This window comes from Ambystoma mexicanum, chromosome 6p, assembly GCF_040938575.1.
Source record: "Ambystoma mexicanum isolate Mex_15411 chromosome 6p, UKY_AmexF1_1, whole genome shotgun sequence".
Taxonomy (NCBI): domain Eukaryota; kingdom Metazoa; phylum Chordata; class Amphibia; order Caudata; family Ambystomatidae; genus Ambystoma; species Ambystoma mexicanum.
The window spans coordinates 50,937,394-50,956,641 of NC_090935.1; the positions used below are offsets into that span (position 1 = coordinate 50,937,394).

At 48.1% G+C, this 19,248-nt stretch overlaps 1 protein-coding gene across 2 annotated transcripts in view; it reads right to left on the reverse strand.

Annotated features, from left to right (window-relative positions):
- TLN1 (talin 1) overlaps nt 1–19,248 on the reverse strand; it is a 1,223,782-nt gene that overhangs the window by 300,179 nt on the left and 904,355 nt on the right. For both annotated transcript variants that reach the window (XM_069626724.1, XM_069626725.1), the window contains one exon: nt 16,361–16,531. In XM_069626724.1, the coding sequence (XP_069482825.1) occupies nt 16,361–16,531 (171 nt within the window). The remainder of the gene's footprint in view (nt 1–16,360; nt 16,532–19,248) is intronic.

The window sequence follows — 19,248 nt, forward strand, 5'->3', positions numbered from 1 at the left end:
CCTTCTACTACACACATACAAAAAAGAAATACTAAAATTTAAAAGTACATCCGCTGAAGTACCAAACCATGTGTGTGTGTGTGTGTGTGTGTGTGTGTGTTGCCGCAGAACTTTTTATAAAAGTAACACAAAAACTATAGACGTAACATAAAAAACAGAAGACAATGAAGATTACAAATGGTTTGAATTAGCTCTCTACCTTCTAGCAAAAAAATAATACGAAATAACTGACCCCTTAATACTTTGCAGTTACTGCACTACACAACTTGACAACCAAACTCCTTCAAGTGCTATCACAAATAACTTGGAATTATTCCCACTACCAAAACCCCTGCAAAACTCAATTTATATGAGCATCATAATTCAAACAGTGCACCCATTTCAAGCAATAATACGCCTTCAACCAAAAACAGCAAAATTACCTCCCTCTGAATTGGTGAAAGGCATTCGTGGCAAAGTAGTTTACCATTAGATCTGACAGAAAAGATGCACACTCTAGGAGTGCAACGTCCAATAGAGCAATCTTTAATTTTCTTAGTAAATGGTGTACAAACAAAAGACAAAAAATATGGCAACAACTCGTGGACTTACATAAAGTTAGACAAGCCTTGCAATATCTAAAAGACAATAATGAATACTACAAAGAAATAAATATTGAAGAAAACTTAAGGGAAACAACTGAAATAATTGAAGAGTTACCAGAAACTGGTGAATTTGAACTTCTAGATCCTGCTGCAGTATCCAATAATTTAGACCATTATACAATTGATCCATTACACTCTAGACGTACCAAATGCGAGCATATGGGAAAAAAGTATAGAAGCACGTGCTTTTCCTGTACTACTTCCTACTGGCAAAGGAGGAAGGTACAATGATAGACCCACTCAGATAACAGCATTAGACTACCGCTCATTACAAATGTATTCTGAAGATCCACATTTTGTTTAAATCTGGGAATACATATTCCACCTACTCTTTGAAAGTGGACTAGCAACCCTATGTTACGGAGTTGCACACATATTGAAATCAGGAACCCACTTTCAAAATATGTCAGCTACGCAATTAATACAAAAAGTGCACAAAAAAAAAGATGAGGTTTTACAATCAAGCATTACAAATCTGTTTGCAAACATGCGTGGTACGAAAGAATACTGGTTCCGACGTCACAGATGTATGTTGTATGATCAGAAACCTTGGACCACCCACTGGGTTTGTTACAATAAGTTGTGCAGAATATGCATGGGAAGATTTACATGATTTCCTACGCATATCAAACAAAAACAAAACAAACACAGATATACTAACACCTGGAGAACTTTGCTCTCTAGATCCTGTTAATGTTTCAAGATATTTCCACCATCGTTTCATTGCTATGCTACACTTTATTAGTAATAAAACTGTTCCTCCCCTGGGAGAAGTGCAACACTTCTTTTGGAGAAAAGAATACCACGCCAGAGGAACACCACATATCCACATGCTTTTATGGACAAAGATGCTCCTAAATTTGGCCAGGACAGTGATGCCACTGTTTTGCAGTTCATCCAAAAATATGTCACTTGTGAAATCCCTTCACAAACGAGACATAGTAACCTTCATGCAGAAATTGTACAATTTTAAAGACACAAATGTGTCAAATATTGTCGCAAATACAAAAACAAAAGGGAACTACAACACCAAATGCCATTTTGGTTTTCCTAGACCACTTACAGAAACAGGTGAAGTGAACAACTTCATTTCTTCAGTTAGACATAGTGTTTAAGGTAAATCACCTAGGAACACGTATTACATAAAAAGAACAGAAGAATCAAAATATATCAATGATTACAATGCAATCATTGCCCTCTTATGGAATGCAAACATAGATGTGCAATACATTGCAGACAATTCTACGGCAGTGGCACAATATGTTACAGCCTACTTAAAAGCAGAAAAAAAAAACAGAGCTTCAAGACCTCTGGAATTACCTATCATCAAACAAAACACTATCTCAGAAATTGTACAGCTTCGGCATAAAAATGCTCTCTCAGAATGTGGCTCCTAAGAAGCTACAGATCGTTTAACCGGTACTGCTTTGTATGGAAAATCTGAAAATATCGTATGGCTAAGTCTTGGTCCTGCTAAATCTAGAAAATGAGTTCTCAAATCATAGGAGGACATAGAAACAATAGCCAAAAATTATCCCAACAGTCAAGACATTTTGGAAAACAATTCACTAGACACATACTATCCGAACAGGAGCACCACTTTGGAAACCATGTGTCTATACCACATAGCCCAAAACTTTGCAAACAAAAATAATATAAAACCCGATGAAATCTAGTGTAGATATAGTGACAGATTGTGAAGGCAGCTTAGTGAAACTTACCAAATGAAGCTTAATTAATCATATCAAATTATCATTAAAAACGCAACAGAAAGAACTATATTACATGTCCCTGCTACAACTTTTTAAAACCATGAAGAGATACTAGATAACTATGACTCCTCTGAAGACACTTTCAAAGCAAATGAAAGCACCATCACCGATGTAAACTTTACGCAGTGCAAAACAATATTGCACAATGAACAGCAACACGAAGAACTACTCCAGGCCCAACTAGATAAGGACACTTCCAACAGTAGTCAACCTTCTGTAACAGGAAGCCAAGAACCACTGGGACAGCCACTAATAGCAAATGAGGCAGAATTAGCTATGGCAGAAGTAGAAAACACCATGTGTCACTATGAAGAAGATACAGAAGACTTAACTGTACTACAATCAAAACTTATCAAAGACCATCGCACCATTTTTGAAAAAGTAACAAAAGAAATTGCACATAGTGTACAACACGAAAATGAAGAATGTACCTGACAAAATTACAAACCTATACTACTATATTTCAGTGGTGAAGCTGGTTCAGGCAAAACATTCTTAATCAAAATCAGCAAATTATTTCAACAATTGACACACAACAAACTGTCAGCTGTTGTAACTACACCCTCTTCTTCAAACTCCCTCTCTTCCTGAGCCCCTTCAGTGTCAATGTGAAAGTGCTCCGCTGCCCTCGCTAAGCCCTCATTCAGAAGTGGCTGATTATCCACAGAAGAGTCATTGACAGGTGGATATTTGGGGAGAGGCGAGTCTACGCTATAGGCCTCTGCCTCATGTTCCTCTTCCTCATCCGGGTCCTTGTCATCTCCGTAATAATCGACCCCTGTTTGGTCGTCCAGTACTTGTATGTCTGGATCTTCAACATACTGATGGTATGGTTGCACCGAGAGCGAGTCTAAAATCAGACCCTGAGCTGGAGTTTCCTTCCGAGGTCTCTTACTAGGAGGCTGAGGGTCTTTGGATCCTGAAGGAGTAGAAGTGACAGGGGTATTCCGATAACTCAGAAAATAGTCTGGGTTTTTTTTTCATAGAAATTATCCATAAATGACATTCTACGCATCACCCTGTCGATGTCCTCAGAACTTCATTCTCTGGAACTGGGGATGAGGACCTCCCGCTGAGGATGCTCCTCTATTCCCATATCCTGTGGAGTGGGAGGGACAATCTTGGGCCTGGTGGCAGGGTCAGGGGTTTTAGATTGGTCTTTGAGGATTTATGCTTTTGGGCCTGGGGTGCAGAAGTTTTTTCTGAGGACTTCTTTTGCTGTTTTCCCCACTCCCCTGGAGTAGAGGCATGTTTTCCTGATTTATGGGCCTTCTCAGAATCTTTTTCAACGCCTGGCGTCGAGATTCGGGGGTGGTCTGGCTAGTTTCGGTAGCCTTAGCGTGTGTGTGTCAAAACCCGGGAGGCAGACGTGGAAATGGCTACCGAAGTCGACTTTAAGCGAGCTGCTTGGGGGTAGAGGTCAGATTTGTCTCCCGACGAGCCTACCTCCATAACTTTGGGGAGTGAGGCACTCTTGACAATCGTGGACGGTTGCCTTGTGTCGTGCGGCGATCTAGCCCTGAACGCCCAGAGGACACAGATTCTGTGGACCGCTCTCTCTGTGCCTCCTTTTTCCGGTGACTCGAGTCCCAGCTGGGTTTTAGTGTGCTTAGGTGCAGTAGTGTGGGTAGCGGTAGTGTCGCCGGGTGTAGCCCCCATAACTGCCCCGCCGGACAATCCTCTGAGGCCGGGGACTTAACTTGGGTGTCTTTCGAGGACCCTGTACCTTCGCCGTCCGAAACGTCGGCGTTGCTGCAGTCACTAAAGGAACCCACCGTCTCCCTGGCCTCGAGCTGCCTAGCGTAATGGGCCCAATGTTTAGTAGAGCGGTCCTTCAGAGTTTTAGCTTTAAAGAGCTTACACGCTCTGCAAGTAGCTTCGGGGTGATCTCTAGCCAGACAGAGGTTACACATGTTGTGCTCATCTACCCAAGGAAACTTACGGTTGCACTTGGGGCAGAATTTAAATGGAGTACTCTCCATATGTTTTATGGCAGTGGGCGAGTATATATAGGAAATAACTAGTGTGAGTGTGTCCACCCACCACTCTCCCTACTTGTAGGGCCGAGGCCAGAGGCCTTCCGAGGCCCAAATCCATCATGCAAGCTTGACGGCTGTTAGTTCTTCGGATCAGGGTCGATCTTCAGATCTCGTTGTGCAAGTTAAAGAACGGGGAATTTTAGATCAATGATGACAAAAAAGGTTGAAATCCAAGGAACTCCGCAACTATGCTTCCGACAAGTATGGTGGAAAAAAACAATCTGAGGGTCCTAGACGCGTGAGGGATTATGGGTACAGTGGACATCACACCAGGGATAGTATTACTGGCACGCCTTAACCCGACGCCCATTTTCAAGTATCCGGCCTATGCACAGCATGTGATATAAGCAGATTCCACAAGCCTCAGAAAATATATATATATATATATATATATATATATATATATATATATATATATATATATATATATATATATAGTATTACAGTTGTTTTCAAAACTTGAAAAAGGGACGTTGGACAGGGCGTGCCAGTAATAGTATCCCTACTGTGACGTCCACTGTACCCATGATCCCACACACGTTGAGGTCCATCAGATTGTTATTTTTCTGACATGGGGTAGCATGAGGTGTAGCGCGAGTACAGTTGTATCCAAGATGATAAGTATTAGACAAGCTCGTAAGCGTCCATGCGCCTTCTCTCCGAGGGGAAGAAGGGCGGGTCGCATGTGAATCTAAGCAGATGCAAGCATCAGAAATACGATTACGGTGAGTAATGTATCCCTTCTGAGGCTTGTGGAATCTGCTTAGATTAAATGCTGTGCATAGATTAGCGAGCAGTGTTAGAAGAAGGTGGTGGTGGGATGTGAGAAGGTTCATGGGAGACCATATGTCTTAGAACCGCTTGTCCCACCTGTGTATCATGCTGGTATGCGTGTCAATGCAGTAATGCTGAATGAAAGTGTGTATAGAGTTCAATGTAGCTGCTTTGCAAATGCTGTCTAGAGGGACATTTGCGATAAAAGCCAAAGTGGCTTCTTTCTTAGCGGTCTGGTCTTGTCTACATAGTAGTGGACTGCTCTGCGCACATCTAGTGTGTGGAGTTTTACCTCAGCTAAGCTGGTGGGCTCCTGGAAGAAAGCCGGTAGCTCAATAGACTGCTTTACATGAAATTTGGAGATGAATTTAGGGGAGAACCTAGGGCGAGTACGTAAAACCAGCTGGTCATTGTGAACAACAAAGAAAGGATCCTGCACTGACAATGCTTGAATTTCACTAACTTCTTATGGAAGCGATGGCCACTAAGAAGGCAGTTTTATAAGTCATGTGTTTGAGACTAGACTTATGCATCGGCTGAAAAGGGGGTCCTATGAGCTTAGCAAGTACAACATTGAGATCCCTTCCTGGCGGCGGGTTAGAAATTGGAGGGTGGAGTCTCTTTATCCCTTCCATGAATGCTTTGATGACAGGTACCTTGCATCACGAGACCTTATTGTGAGAGGTGGTGTAGGCTGATAAGGCCGCCAGGTGGACCTTTAAGGAGTTGAATACTAACCCTGTTTGGACTGGCAACAAATCACAAATCTCCTCCACTTGTCAAAGTAACAGTATCTAGTGTTAAGCTTTCTTGATTCCTTCAAGATATCCATACATCTCTGTGGCAGATTAAGAGGTCCGAACTCTATGACTTTAGGAGCCATGCTGCCAAGTTCATCGGGTGAGGTTGAGAGTGCACTCTTAGCCCCCCCCCCCGTGCTGAGTGAGCAGATTGTACGGGCATGGGAGTTTGATCGAATTGCACATCGCCAGTTTGCGCAGATGTGGATACCAGGGTTGTCTTGCCCACATAGGAGCAACTAGGATGAGCGTCACTTGTTCCTTGTGGATCTTGTTCACCAACTTCCTCAGAGGTGTTGGGCGGAAAAGCGCAAGTAAATTTCCCTGACCAGTTCCTCCATAGGGCCTTCCCCTTGGAGCCGGATGGGGGAACCTGGACGCGAAGACTGGGCATTGCTTGTTTTTGTTTGTAGCGCACAAGTCTATTGTGGGGAAACCCCATTGAGGGAAGAGGTGTTCTACAACTCCTGAGTGAAGTTGGCACTTGTGTTCTTCTGGTAGGGGATCTCTGCTCAATGAGTCTGCGAGAGAGTTGAGTTCCCCTGGAAAGTGCTTTGACAATAGGAATATTTTCAGTTTGAGTGCCCATCTCCAAATTTGTTGCACAAGCCTGGACAGATTTGGAGAACGTGTGCCCCCCTGCTTGTTGATGTAAAACATTGCTGTAGTGCTGTCAGGACTTGTACCGATTGGTTCGCTAAGTGAGACTCGAACGCCTGAAGCGCCTTGAATACTGCCATAAGTTCTAGTAGATTGATGTGGTTCTGTGCTGCTGCACAAGACCAGTCCCTGAGCTGTGTGGTGAAGTTAGCGAGACCCCCACCCAGCGAGAGGTGTCCGTTGTGACAATTGCTTGTACTTCCGGATCATAGAAGGGTTGCCCCTTCAACAGGTTTTCTCTTGTCCACCAGCGAAGATTATTTACTAGTGTTGGCAAAACGACCACTTGCCTGAGACCACTGTTTCGCCAACCACTCCTGCATGGTTCGCAGGCGTGCGTGAGGTGCCAGGTAAATGCAAGATGCCATCATGCCTAGCAAACACATAGCTTTGCACACCCTTATCTGGCGGCCGGCCTGATAATGCAGTATTTGCAGAAATTTGTTTTGGACTCTTTCCTCTGCCAGAAAGACCAACCCCTCTTGAGTGTTTAAGATGGCTACTAGGAACGGTTTGGTTGTGCTTGGCACTAGGCTTGATTTTTTTCTGGTTGATGGAGAAGCCCAATTGAAAGAGAAGGTTGATAGTTCTTTGAATGTTTTTTCTGCAAATAAGGGGAGACTACCTTGTAATCAGCCAGTCTTCCAAGTAAGGGTACACTGGGATTGCCTCCCTGCGCAGGTGTGCTGCCACCACCGCGAGTACCTTTGTGAACAGCCTTAGAGCAGACGCTATTCCGAAGGGTAGCACTTTGAATTGGTAGTGCTGGTTTGCTTTCTTGAAACACAAGAATCTTCTGTGCACTGGGAACATTGAAATATGAAAATAGGCATCTTTCATATCCAGTGTTGCCATCTAATCCCCCTTTTTCAGCAGGGGGAATACCTCTTGTAGCGTATTCATACAGAACATTTGCGGCTTGACATTTGTTTGCAGGGCGCAAATCTACTACTGAGCACATTGTTAGATCTTTCTTTGGCACAAGGAAGTAGGTTGAATAAATACCCTTGTTTACCTGGTTGGCCATGACAACCTCGATGGCGTCCTTTAGTAGAAGCGTGGCAACCTCCTCGAGGAGGAATGCGCTGGTGCTCCTTTGAATGGGTCTTTTGTCATGGTGGGTGGTTCTGGGGGTTGCTCGAGCAGTTCTATGCCGTATCCGCCTGTTACAGTGGACAGTACCCATATGTCTGTAGTGATTCCCTCCCATGCGTGGGTGAACTGGATAAGCGCCCTCAGACTGGAGAGGCATGGGAGGGCACCTGAAGCGGATAGTCACTGCTTTTGAGGTGAAGTGCCACCTCGGGAGGAGTTGCCTCTACTGGGTTCGCGGGCTCTGCACGCTCCTCTGGGAGGACTGACCCAGTCTGTTTCCCCAGGTAGTACCTTGGCTCTGGCTATAAGTGGATCCCCTTTGAGAATTTTGGCAGCGAAAACAGCGACAATTCACCAATAAACCCACTGGTCAGAAGGGAAATGGGATTTGGCATAGAGACCGGAGAGTCTCGTACTCTTTGTTGGCTGTCTTTATGGCGTCTTCGACTGCCTTGCCAAAGAGCACATTGGGCTCAACTGGCATGTTGATAAGGGTAGCTTGTGTGTCTGGTTTAAAACCAGATTGGTGCACCCAAGCATGACGCTTGATAATATTACCCTCTGCTATTTTTCTGTCTGCGTTGTCCGCGGCATCAAGATTGGTCTTTAGTAAGCAGCCTGACACTGCTCTGCCCTCTGCGGCAAGCTGGGACTTAAGTGGTTCTGGGGCCGATGATAGTAAGGCCGAGACCTCATCCCATTTGTGGCAGTTGTAACTGGCCAGCAGGGTAGAATTATTAGCAATTTTAGTTTGAAAAGCCGCGGAAGAGGCAACCTTTCTGCCCATCGTGTAAATTCTCTTGCTCTCCTTATCAGGCAAAGCCTCAGAGGAAGCTAGGAGTGTACTAGCCCTTTTCCTTGTTGTAGTTCCAACCAATGACGCGGGCTTCAGTTGCCCTCTGCTGTACAGTGGGTCAGAGGGGGGGGGCAGGTCTAAATCATTTCTCAATCCAGGGGTTCACTGCCCGCGTAAGGTTAGGGGTCTTAAGCAATGGCTGTATTTTTCACTGAATGGATTTGAGGAGTGGGATAAACTGTGTAAGAGCCTTCCTATCTTCAAGGATTTCTTCTACAAAATCCTTATCTTCTTGTACCTCTTGAGTATCTGAAAATGCTGTGCCGCTTTGGCTAGTACCTCATTCAGAAGAGGTTGGTTGTCAATTGGCGAGTCCGTGACCGGGGGATCCTGATCAATTGGTGAGTCTATTGGATACATTTTAGCCTCGGGGTCAACCTCAGGGTCGTCATCATCCCAGTAATAAGGGTCTGCTGCATCATTCCCGTAATAAGGGTCTGCTGCCTCTTGAATCGAGAGGACTTCATGGTCAGAGTCCGGGTCATAGAGTTCAATGACTGCTTTGCACTGGAATCTCAGGGCAAAAACCTCTTAGCAGGGGTTGAGCAGGTAGACCAGGGATCTGCAACCCAGAAGGAGCTGTAGTGGGGGGAGTGGACTGGAAACTTTGAAAATAGGCAGGGTCCTTTTCATAGAAGTTGGCCATGAAGGACATCCTCCTCATGACCCTGTCTATATCCTCTGCCGACCATTGTGCCAAGATAGGGATGACCAATGGTTGGGAGGGGAGCCCTAAATCTTCATCTGTTGGAGGAAGTAATAGAGGTTCTTTAGGCCTAGCCTCTTGAGATGTCTCTTTATGAGGGGTGGCCCTAGCCTCATGAGATCTCTTTAGGAGGGGTTTTCGCTCCATGAGGAGTCTTTAAGGACTTTTTCTTGGGCTCTTTTTCCCTACTTTGGCTCTGTGAAATATGTTTAACACGCTGTTTGGGGCCTAGCACCTGACTTGACGCAGAACGTCGAATTTCGGGTGCGGTATGAACCGGGGCCTCGTCAGCGGATCGGACGACGTGGGGTTTTTTTGCGCAATGTCTAACGTCCTTCGACGGTCGGGAGCCGTCATGTGGCAATCTCGAACGAGAGAGCCCAAACGACAGAGTTTCTACTGACCTTTCCCTGGATGTCCTGCATTGTCGACCGCTCGACACGTGCGTCGAGTCTCGGCCTCAGGTTGTGTGCTTAGTGATTTGAAGAGCCTACACGCCCGACAAGAACCCTCGACGTTGTCTCTCGGGAGACAAGTTACAGACTTGGTTTTTATCGACTCAAGAAAATCCTTATTGCTTTTGGGGAAAAATTTAAAGGAGGTCTTGTCCATAAAATAAAGATGTGGCAGGTAGGCAAATGTAGTGCAAGAAAAGGGGCATATACATTCTATAGTGACCTCCCCCCCCTCTCTCCTTAGTGCTTGGGCCGAAGCCTGTAGCGGCCTTCCAAGGCCGAAACGGATCTGTCGCTGAAATCTTTTGACAGTCATTTTTCTTGTCCTTCACAGGCGTCTGTATGTCGATAGTCAGTGTATAAAGGATAGAAAGAAGGAACTATCGTTAATTAAGTATATGTAAATGGCGATCAGCCAAAAGAGGCACGCCGCTCTAAGCGTCCGTCTAGAGTGGCGGAAAAAACTATGAGGGACCTCGACGCGTGGTACAGTGGACGTTACACTAGGTATAGTATTACTGTCACGCCCTGTCAACGTCCCTTTTTGAGTTTTGAAAACAACTAATACTCTGCAGCTTCCACTAGATGTCGGCCTATGCACAGCATGTGATCTAAGCAGATGCCACAAGCCTCAGAGATGAACAAGTTACTTTCTTACCTGGTAAAGTTCTTTCGATGGGATGGTCCGACGACGTATTCCATATCTATGACATGTAATCACCACAGCTGTGCTGCTTCGGAAACTTTTCGGCGTCTGCGTCCTGCGTCGATGACGTCGATGCGCCGTCGTCGAGGACCTCCTCCGACGTCATCCGATGTGATAAGTAGGACGCACGACGCCCATAGCCTCAGTTGTAGTGTTTTTTCCCCCAGAACGTGTGACATAAGTCAACTGCCAGTCAGACACAAAGCCTTGCGGAACGTAAGCTGCAATCGCAAAAGAAATTCTGCAGCGGGGAAGGCAGGGCGGGATCGATATGGAATACGTCGTCGGACCATCCCATCGAAAGAACGTTACCAGGTAAGAAAGTAACTTGTTCTTCGAGGGGATTGGGTCCTCCGACGTATTCCATATCTATGACAGACTCCCAAAGCAGTACCAAAGCAAGGAGGAGGGAAAGAATTTAGAATCAAAATTTAGAATAGCCAATCAAATAGCAGAGCAAAGGACCGCCTTGCCAAAGGCCAGATCCTGTGCTCGGATGGAATCGAGGGAATAGTGACGGCTTGCCCCAAACGCTTTCCAGCGTAACCAATAAAGAGTTGATCATCCACTCTGACCCGGGACATGCGTGAAACATAAAAGCTTAAAGCTCTCCTAGGATCAAGCCTATGGAGCCTCTCCTCTACCTTACCAGGATGCGGAGGAGGATAGAATGCCGGAAGAACAACCTTCTGGGCCAAATGAAATTCCGTCACTACCTTCGGAAGAAAAGAAGGACAAACTCTAAGGACAACCCTGTCCTTGTGAAATACAGTGAAGGGAGGCTGAACTGAAAGTGCCTGTAACTCACTCACTCTGCGAGCGGAAGTAACCGCAACTAAAAACACAGTTTTCAGAGTTAACAGCCTCAAAGGGCAAGAATGTAAAGGCTCAAACGGAGCACCCATAAGCAACTTAAGAACAAGGTTTAAATCCCAACCGGGCACCAGGAAAGGTGACGGAGGGAACACATTAGTGAGCCCTTTCAGGAACTGTGAAATCAAAAGGGATTTTAAAGTAAGAACACTCTTCAGACGAGCGCTTAAAGATGGACAGCGCCGCCAGGTAACCCTTAACGGTACCCACTTGCAAGCCCCTGTGGGCCAAAGAAAGTAAAAAGGACAGACCCATGGGGATGTCACATGCAAAAGGATCCACATTCTGAACTCTGCACCAGTCGCAGAACTTACGCCAACGGTACAGAGACTTTGTTGCTGGCCTTCGGGCCGAAAGCAACACCTCCATCACGTCCTCAGCGAGGTCCCAATCCTTATACCTCAACCTTTCAGAAGCCAAGCGTGAAGGTTGAGGGATCTGACCTCTGGATGGAGAACCTGACCCCCCCCCTCCCGTGAGAGCAAATCGTCTCGGTAGGGAAGACGACGTGGAGGGCAGATGGATAAGTCGAGAAGGTCTGGGTACCATGTCCTCCGAGCCCACGCCGGGGCAATGAGGATCATCCGGGAACCGAACTTCCGTAACCTCCGCAGCACTTGCGGGATGACGGGGACTGGAGGAAACGTGTACAGCAGCGGGAAGGACCACTCCACCACGAATGCGTCTCCTAAGGCTCCTTTTGGAGGAAATTCCCGCGAGCAAAACCTTTCGCACTTCCGGTTGACACTGGAGGCGAAGAGATCCACTTGAGGGGTCCCCCAAAGGGCGAAGATCTCCAGGAGAATCTCCTGAGCCAACTCCCACTCGTGAGAGATCGCGCTCTGCCTGCTCAGAGCGTCCGTCACGTTTTCGGCTCCGGCCAGATGAACTGCCGAGATCAAAACTTCCTGCTGGATGGCCCAGAACTCGAGCTGCATCGCCTCCCTGCACAGAGGAAGTGACCCTGCCCCCCCCTTTTTGTTGAGGTAGTGCATGGCCACTGTGTTGTCCGTCAGGATCAGGACATTCTTCCCTCGCACAGACAGCAGAAAAGCCTTCAGGGCTAGCCTGACGGCCCTCAGCTCCAACAGATTGATATGGAGTCTGGACTCCGACGGAGACCAACGACCGCTGACTGTCAGCCCGTTGGCATGAGCTCCCCATCCCGTGAGGGATGCATCCGTCACGATCGTCACCTCCGGCCAGGGAAGCCAAAATGGAGCCCCCCTCATCAAGTTGCCTTCGACGGCCCACCACAGAAGGTCCCGGGCGACCGAGGACGGCACCTGAATCGAGTCCGACATCCTGCCGGAGGACTGCGACCATTGCGTCTTGAGTGCCCACTGCAAAGATCTCATCCGCAGACGAGCCTCTGGCACCAGAAGAATGCAGGATGCCATGAGGCCGAGCAACCTCAAGAACTCGAACGCTGGGAGCATCTGGGCATGCTGAAACTTGTGCACCATCTGCTGAATGTGAAGAGCCCTCACCTGGGGAGGAAAACACAGCCCCAGGGAAGTGTCGAGCACTGCTCCGATGTACTGGAGCCGCTGTGTTGGCGTCAAATGGGACTTCTTTAAATTGAGGGAGAAGCCCAGTCTGTGAAGGGAGCGACAGGTGACCGACAGATGATCCAGGACTTGCTTGGGAGAGCTCCCCCTGATCAACCAATCGTCGGGGTAGACGTGAATCCCCCCTTGCATGAGATGCGCTGCCACCACCACCATGAGCTTGGTGAAAACCCTCGGGGCGGAGGTCAATCCGAACGGCAGGACCCGAAACTGAAAGTGCGAGTCGCCAACCGCGAACCTCAGGTACTTCTTGTGCTTGGGATGGATCGGCACATGGAAGTAAGCATCCTTGAGGTCGAGTGACACCAACCAGTCCTGAAGCTGAAGGGCCTGGAGGACTTGAGAGAGAGTAACCATCTTGAACTTGTCCTTCCTGAGGAGTTTGTTCAAACCGTGCAAGTCCATGATGGGTCTCAATCCCCCGTCTTTCTTCGAAACCAAAAAATAAGGGGAATACCATCCCTTGGTTCCTCTCCGCTACAGGCACCAGTTCTATGGCGCCTTTCTCCAGCAGGGCTTGAATTTCCTGCACAAGGAGCGGATCCGGACTCTGCAAAGAGAGGTTCCCCGGTGGATTGTCGCGAGGCCTGTGCCGAAAGGGAAGACAGTAGCCGTGGGTTATGATCTCCAGAACCCACACATCTGAAGTAATGGCTTGCCACTCTACAAGATACTGCGCCAGCCTTCCCCCAACCGGCGAACCATGGGACATGGCCTCACGACTGAGTGGGAGCGGCTGCGGCGTTACCTGAGGGCAAAGAGGCAACTGCCCGAGCGGCCTTGGCACCACGGGTACCCTGTCGTCCACCTCTGGTACCCCTGCGTTGGCCTCTTTGACTGCCAGCTCCTCTCGCTTTACTGAAGGATGAGTAATAGCGAAAGGAACCACCCCTCCACTGCTGTCCCCTAGGACGAAAAGGCGGAGGTTGGCGAACTGCAGCGCCCAACGACCTCGCTGCAGCTTTTGAGGTCTGCAACCTCTCAAGGCTCTCGTCAGCCTTGCTGCCAAAAAGGTGTTCACCGTCAAAGGGCATGTTGAGGAGCCGGGACTGCACATCAGGAGCAAACCCCGACTTCCGCAACCACGCAAACCTGCGTATCACGGTGCTCGCCGCCATGGACCTACTGACGCATTCAGCTAAGTCCAAACCCGACTGAACGGACTCACACATGGCATCCTTACCATCCTGGACCAAAGCAAGGAAACCATCCCGTTCGTCCCCTTCGGGAATATGTTCAGCCGCTAACGCAACACAGTTCCACAGAGTGTGCGTGAAACACGACAAGGCACAAATGGAGTTGGCCGCCTGAAGCGCCATACCACCAGAAGAAAACACTTTCTTCGCCCAGCCATCAAAAGGTTTGTCGTCCCTATCAGGAGGGATGGTAGGGTACGACGCCTGCTTCGCCGGGGCCGTGGCCGCCTGCACCACCAAACTCTTCGGAGTGGGGTGCCTGGTCAAGTAGCAGGGGTCGCCACTGGCTGGACGGTATTTTCGCGACAAGGATCTGCCCACCGCCGGGAGACTCTCCGGAGCAGTCCAAGCCGCCGCCACCCTTCTCTGTAAAGCCATATGGAACGGCAGAACCGGGTCAGTTGGGGGACCAACATCAAGGATGTCTGTCAGATCATCCTGCACAAATTCCACTGGGAGAGCAGACCATCCCAAGTACTCAGAAACCCTAGCCATAAGGCGCCGGTACGAGGAATCAGCATGAGAGCCAGGCTCAGGCCTACAAAACTCCACCTCCGGAGAGGTGTCCAGTCCACTGGCATCATGCAGTGACTGTCTCAACTCGTCAAACTGACTATGGCCCGAGACAATTTCATCCGGAACCTGACTAGGAACCAGGCCATCAGAATCCTCATCCGCCTCTGAAATATAGTCCAGGTGGCGAAAAGAAGGCACTCGAGAGTGCTTGCTCTTAACCAGAGCATTCCTAGGGGGTCCACCCGTGCCCTGGGGTACCTCCGAAACGAAAGGCGTCGATGGCGTCGAGCGAATCGGCGCCAGCGTCGAGAGAACCGGCATCGGCGCCGAGAGGATCGGCGTTGAGGAAATCGGCGTCAACGTCAGATGCAGCGCCTCCAGAATCGGCGGCATCGACACAGCCCTCGAGGCCGGAGCCCCGAGCGTGTCCCTCGACGACCTGAGCGTCGACGGCATCGACGACTTCCTCGGAGCCAGAGCCTCGAGAAAGTCTGTCGACGCCACAGACGTCGATGCCTTCCTTGAAGACCTCACAGGTGCACACGGTCTCGAACGCGTCGAGGACCGGGACCTGGAACGGGTACGTCGAGAACGAGTCCCCTTGTCCGAACGGGACCTCTCCCGTGACTCGTGCCGACCACTCTTGCGAGCGGTGTCTCGCAACCTCACATGACCGACCCCACTCGGGGGCGCGGACGGCCGAGTACCCTGCGACTCAAGAATCGCCAGCATCTTCTTCCCGAAGGAAGCCCATTACTCCAGCGTCGCACAGCTGGAGGGGTAAGCGACGTGCCGGGCAGAGCCCTCCGAAGAGGACCTGGAAGATGACCGGTGTCGGCGCTTCCGAGAATGCCTCGAAGAGGCTGAGGAGTGGCGAGACCGACTCCTAGAAGGAGACCCACGAGACTTCCGACGATGACACAGAGAGTCACCCCTCGAATCATCCGTCGAAAGCCCCGCAGACTTCGACTTCCGGGGCTTGGACACACGACCTACCGACAACTTCTTCTTACGTTCGCGTAAGGCTTTGGACGTGAGCGACTGGCAGTCGATACAGTCATCCGTGTCGTGGGCCTCCCCGAGGCACTAGAGGCAGGCGTCGTGCGAGTCCGTCACCGACATCTTGGACCCACACTCCCCGCACTTCTTGAAACCCGGACGCGGGGTCGAAGACGAAGTAGACATCTTCAGAAGGATTTTCACAAACGAACAGGTTCGAAGAACCGAGAAGAACAGAACTCCAAAGAGTCGAGGCGTTTAAACCGAGAAACACGAAGCAACACGTTCGCGGAAAAAACGGAACTGATGCTATGGGCGTCGTGCGTCCTACTTATCACATCGGATGACGTCGGACGTCGGAGGAGGTCCTCGACGACGGCGCATCGACGCAGGACGCAGACGCCGAAAAGTTTCCGAAGCAGCACAGCTGTGGTGATTACATGTCATAGATATGGAATACGTCGGAGGACCCAATCCCCTCGAAATATATATATTAAAACCTAAATTCTCTATTTTTTCTGTGAAATTGTTTTGGAAAAAAAATGCCTTGAATAAAATGTCTTTGTTAACATCACTGGATACCCGTTAAAACTGTATCTGCGTCTCAACAGTTACCTTGCTTGCTCTTTGTTAGGAACGTAATTATAAATCCAAGCCACTATGAGGCTGCTCTTCCCCACATCTGAATCCATGCCTACCTTCGGGTTTCCACCAGCTTCCTTTGCTGTGTACAGCATCTGTAGGGCAGACTCAGAAAGCGTCTTTGTCTGGTCCAGAAGGTTCATCTGTTGCTGGTGATTAGGGGTCCTGGAGGCTGCGCCAATTGATGCCAAGATGAGTGGTTCGAAGTACTGCGCCATCTGTGATACCTATCAACAGGAAAACCAATACATTAAATAAATATACATAAACTGGACCCACCCCTGTCCTGAAGCAAAGCAAAATTAGAAACCTAAGCAAGACAAAACAAACATGCACTCCCAAGGCCATTACAACGAACGTCAATCTTGAGTGCCCTCACCCCACTCCCAAACGTAAGACCTTTATATATGCACATAGAAGTTATGCTTGCATTCCCTAACAAAACCCCCCAACAATTGCCAGGTATAGTTTCGAAAGCAACTAGAACTCTGCCGTATTACGTATTGAATCCCATTTCCCTTTTTTGCTGCGTTTTAAGTGTTCTGACCCATTTCAACACAGCAAGGTTTAATCCAAAGATTCATTGAGGTTTTCTCACGCGATACCTTGAAGATTTTCCTTTTTCTAAATGTCCTTCAATTGACCTCAATGGAAGCCCCCCAGCTCTTTGCTATGGCTCGAGACCTGCACTAACTACATCTTTTTGCTTTACTTCCCATGCTCAAGGGTACTAGTCAGCCTGCATGATTACCTTTGCACGATGCCTGCCCCCCGAGCGAGATTCCTGTATTGTTTTGCTGTAGCAAGTTGCTGCAGAGGTACTATGTTTCCCTTTTATTTTTCTCTAGCATTATTTTTTATGTGCCTAGTACAGTCTGGTTGCGCAGATTCATATCTGTTATTTTCATGAACTCACATGCAAATGTATTTTTGACCACATTTTGCCATTTTGAGTTTTCTCCCTGTCCTCAGGCCATCTTGTTTGTGTCCTTCCAGCATTCTATTGCCTGAAAATGCATTGTAATGAATTAACTTTCGCAGGATCCAGTTTGTGAGGATATGTTTGACCTGGGGGCATATGGGGAGTGGGACTGCCTGGTGTTGGGCAATATTGTATGCAGAACCCTTTGGGTGCATTACAATAACCTTGACCTCCTGGCAATAGGGGCCCAACCTTTGGCATACGTATGAACTACACAGGTTGGTAGTGTGGTCGAGCAGCCAGGCTTATCTCATGAGGGGTCAAGGTGAGCAGTAATGTTGTGACACAGAATTTCACAGTAGTTATTCAAATAAACACTTACGCTTAAGGTTTCTTGATAATACAATTATTAATTTATTTCAGTCAGTTGTATAAGTCTTCTTCAGAAGGGAGCAAAACATGTAACAATTAAAATATACTTCAGAACACACTTTGTTTCTCTAAATCAGATGACACCCATTGGGGATGGCACACAGACACTTCCCTACACCCTCGGGTGAATTAAATACCCAGGACACTGTTAGCAAGAATTCTCATAAGTGTGCTAAATCCTCTCTACCTAAGAGCCCTCCAGCTCTTTTGCTAAACTTTGGGACTTTGAACTTTTAATTCTATGTGTTTTACTCTTGTGTTTTCTTTGGTTATGGAGTTTTAGACAACTCCACATGCATCATCTTTTCATGTGTGTCACACAGCACCCTCAGTGCAGTGACACAGAGGAAGCCTTTTAGGCTGTCCCGGGATTTAAATACCTTCTCTGGGATAAACTACTGTTTCCCAGAGAAAGTAAAGTGAAATTGACTTTACTAGTCTTTTCAAATTCCTAGACCCAGCACACCTTATCTTACAATAGAGTGCTGGAGGGGTTACTTAGTATCCCCTATGTCTAGAAACTCATGTAGAAGTCAAATCCTACCCTTTCCTCTCAAAATGGCTGGTGGCATTGGTTTTACAACAAACTAACATGATTTTTCCTGACCGCGAACACTGGTAGTATTAAATCGCAGGAGCCATGTTTTTCAAGATGGTGTCTGAGCATCCTTTGTTTAAACAGGTCCTGGTCATCTTTTTCCGCCATTTCTTTTTGGAAAGGTCCTTCTAGGGTATGTCTCTGCCCGCCAAACTAGGTTTGGCCCCTTTGTTCCCACGCCTTTGGCGGGCTTCAGTACTGAAGACCGCCTCTGGCGCCAGAATGTCTGGGGTGGGCAGGAAGTGAGGGAGGTGCCGAAACTCCCTGTGCTTAGTCTCGTAGGAGACCCAAAAGCACTCTGGCATGATTGGCTGGGTGAGCGACAGAGAACTGAAGAAAAGGCGAGTCTCTTTGCATGGAAGGCAGAGTCGACCACTGGAACGAAACAAACGAAGACGAGCTGGAAGAGGATGGCTGCTGCAACTCCTGGACCGTTGGTTTGCCCAGTGAAGCCCTGCTGCAGGTCCGAATCGCCAAGTCCATTTCGACAGAGAAGCCCTTCAAGGACGATTTCTTCCTTTGAGTTGGTGGGACCAATCAGCTCGTAAGCCACCTAGATACCATTCTCGGAGCTGGTTGCATTTTCCTCAGAGTGCTGCAGGAAACCGAATAGTCAGGGAGAAGGACACCAGTTTGTGTGCTTGACTACAGCTACCGGATTGAAGATTTGCCTTTGCCAGCTTTTTGACCAGTCACAGTGCAGGAGTGCCCCGACGTCCTCCCTCTTGTCCCCACGACTGAGGCTCAGGAACAGTGAGATCTGCAGGAACTGCCAGGAACAGAAGTCTTCAGCTGCATCTTCATTGTAAGGTAGTGTGAAAACCCGACCGAGAGAACTTACCTCTCACTGCGAAAGGGCTTGAAACTTTGCAACTCGCAGGCCTAGTCAGCGTGTGGCCCAACATATGAATCTTTCTTTTACGAACTACTTCTGAGAACTTTGGCAAAGACTTTTCCATTTAACTCCCAGAACTGCTTTATCCTATACACGA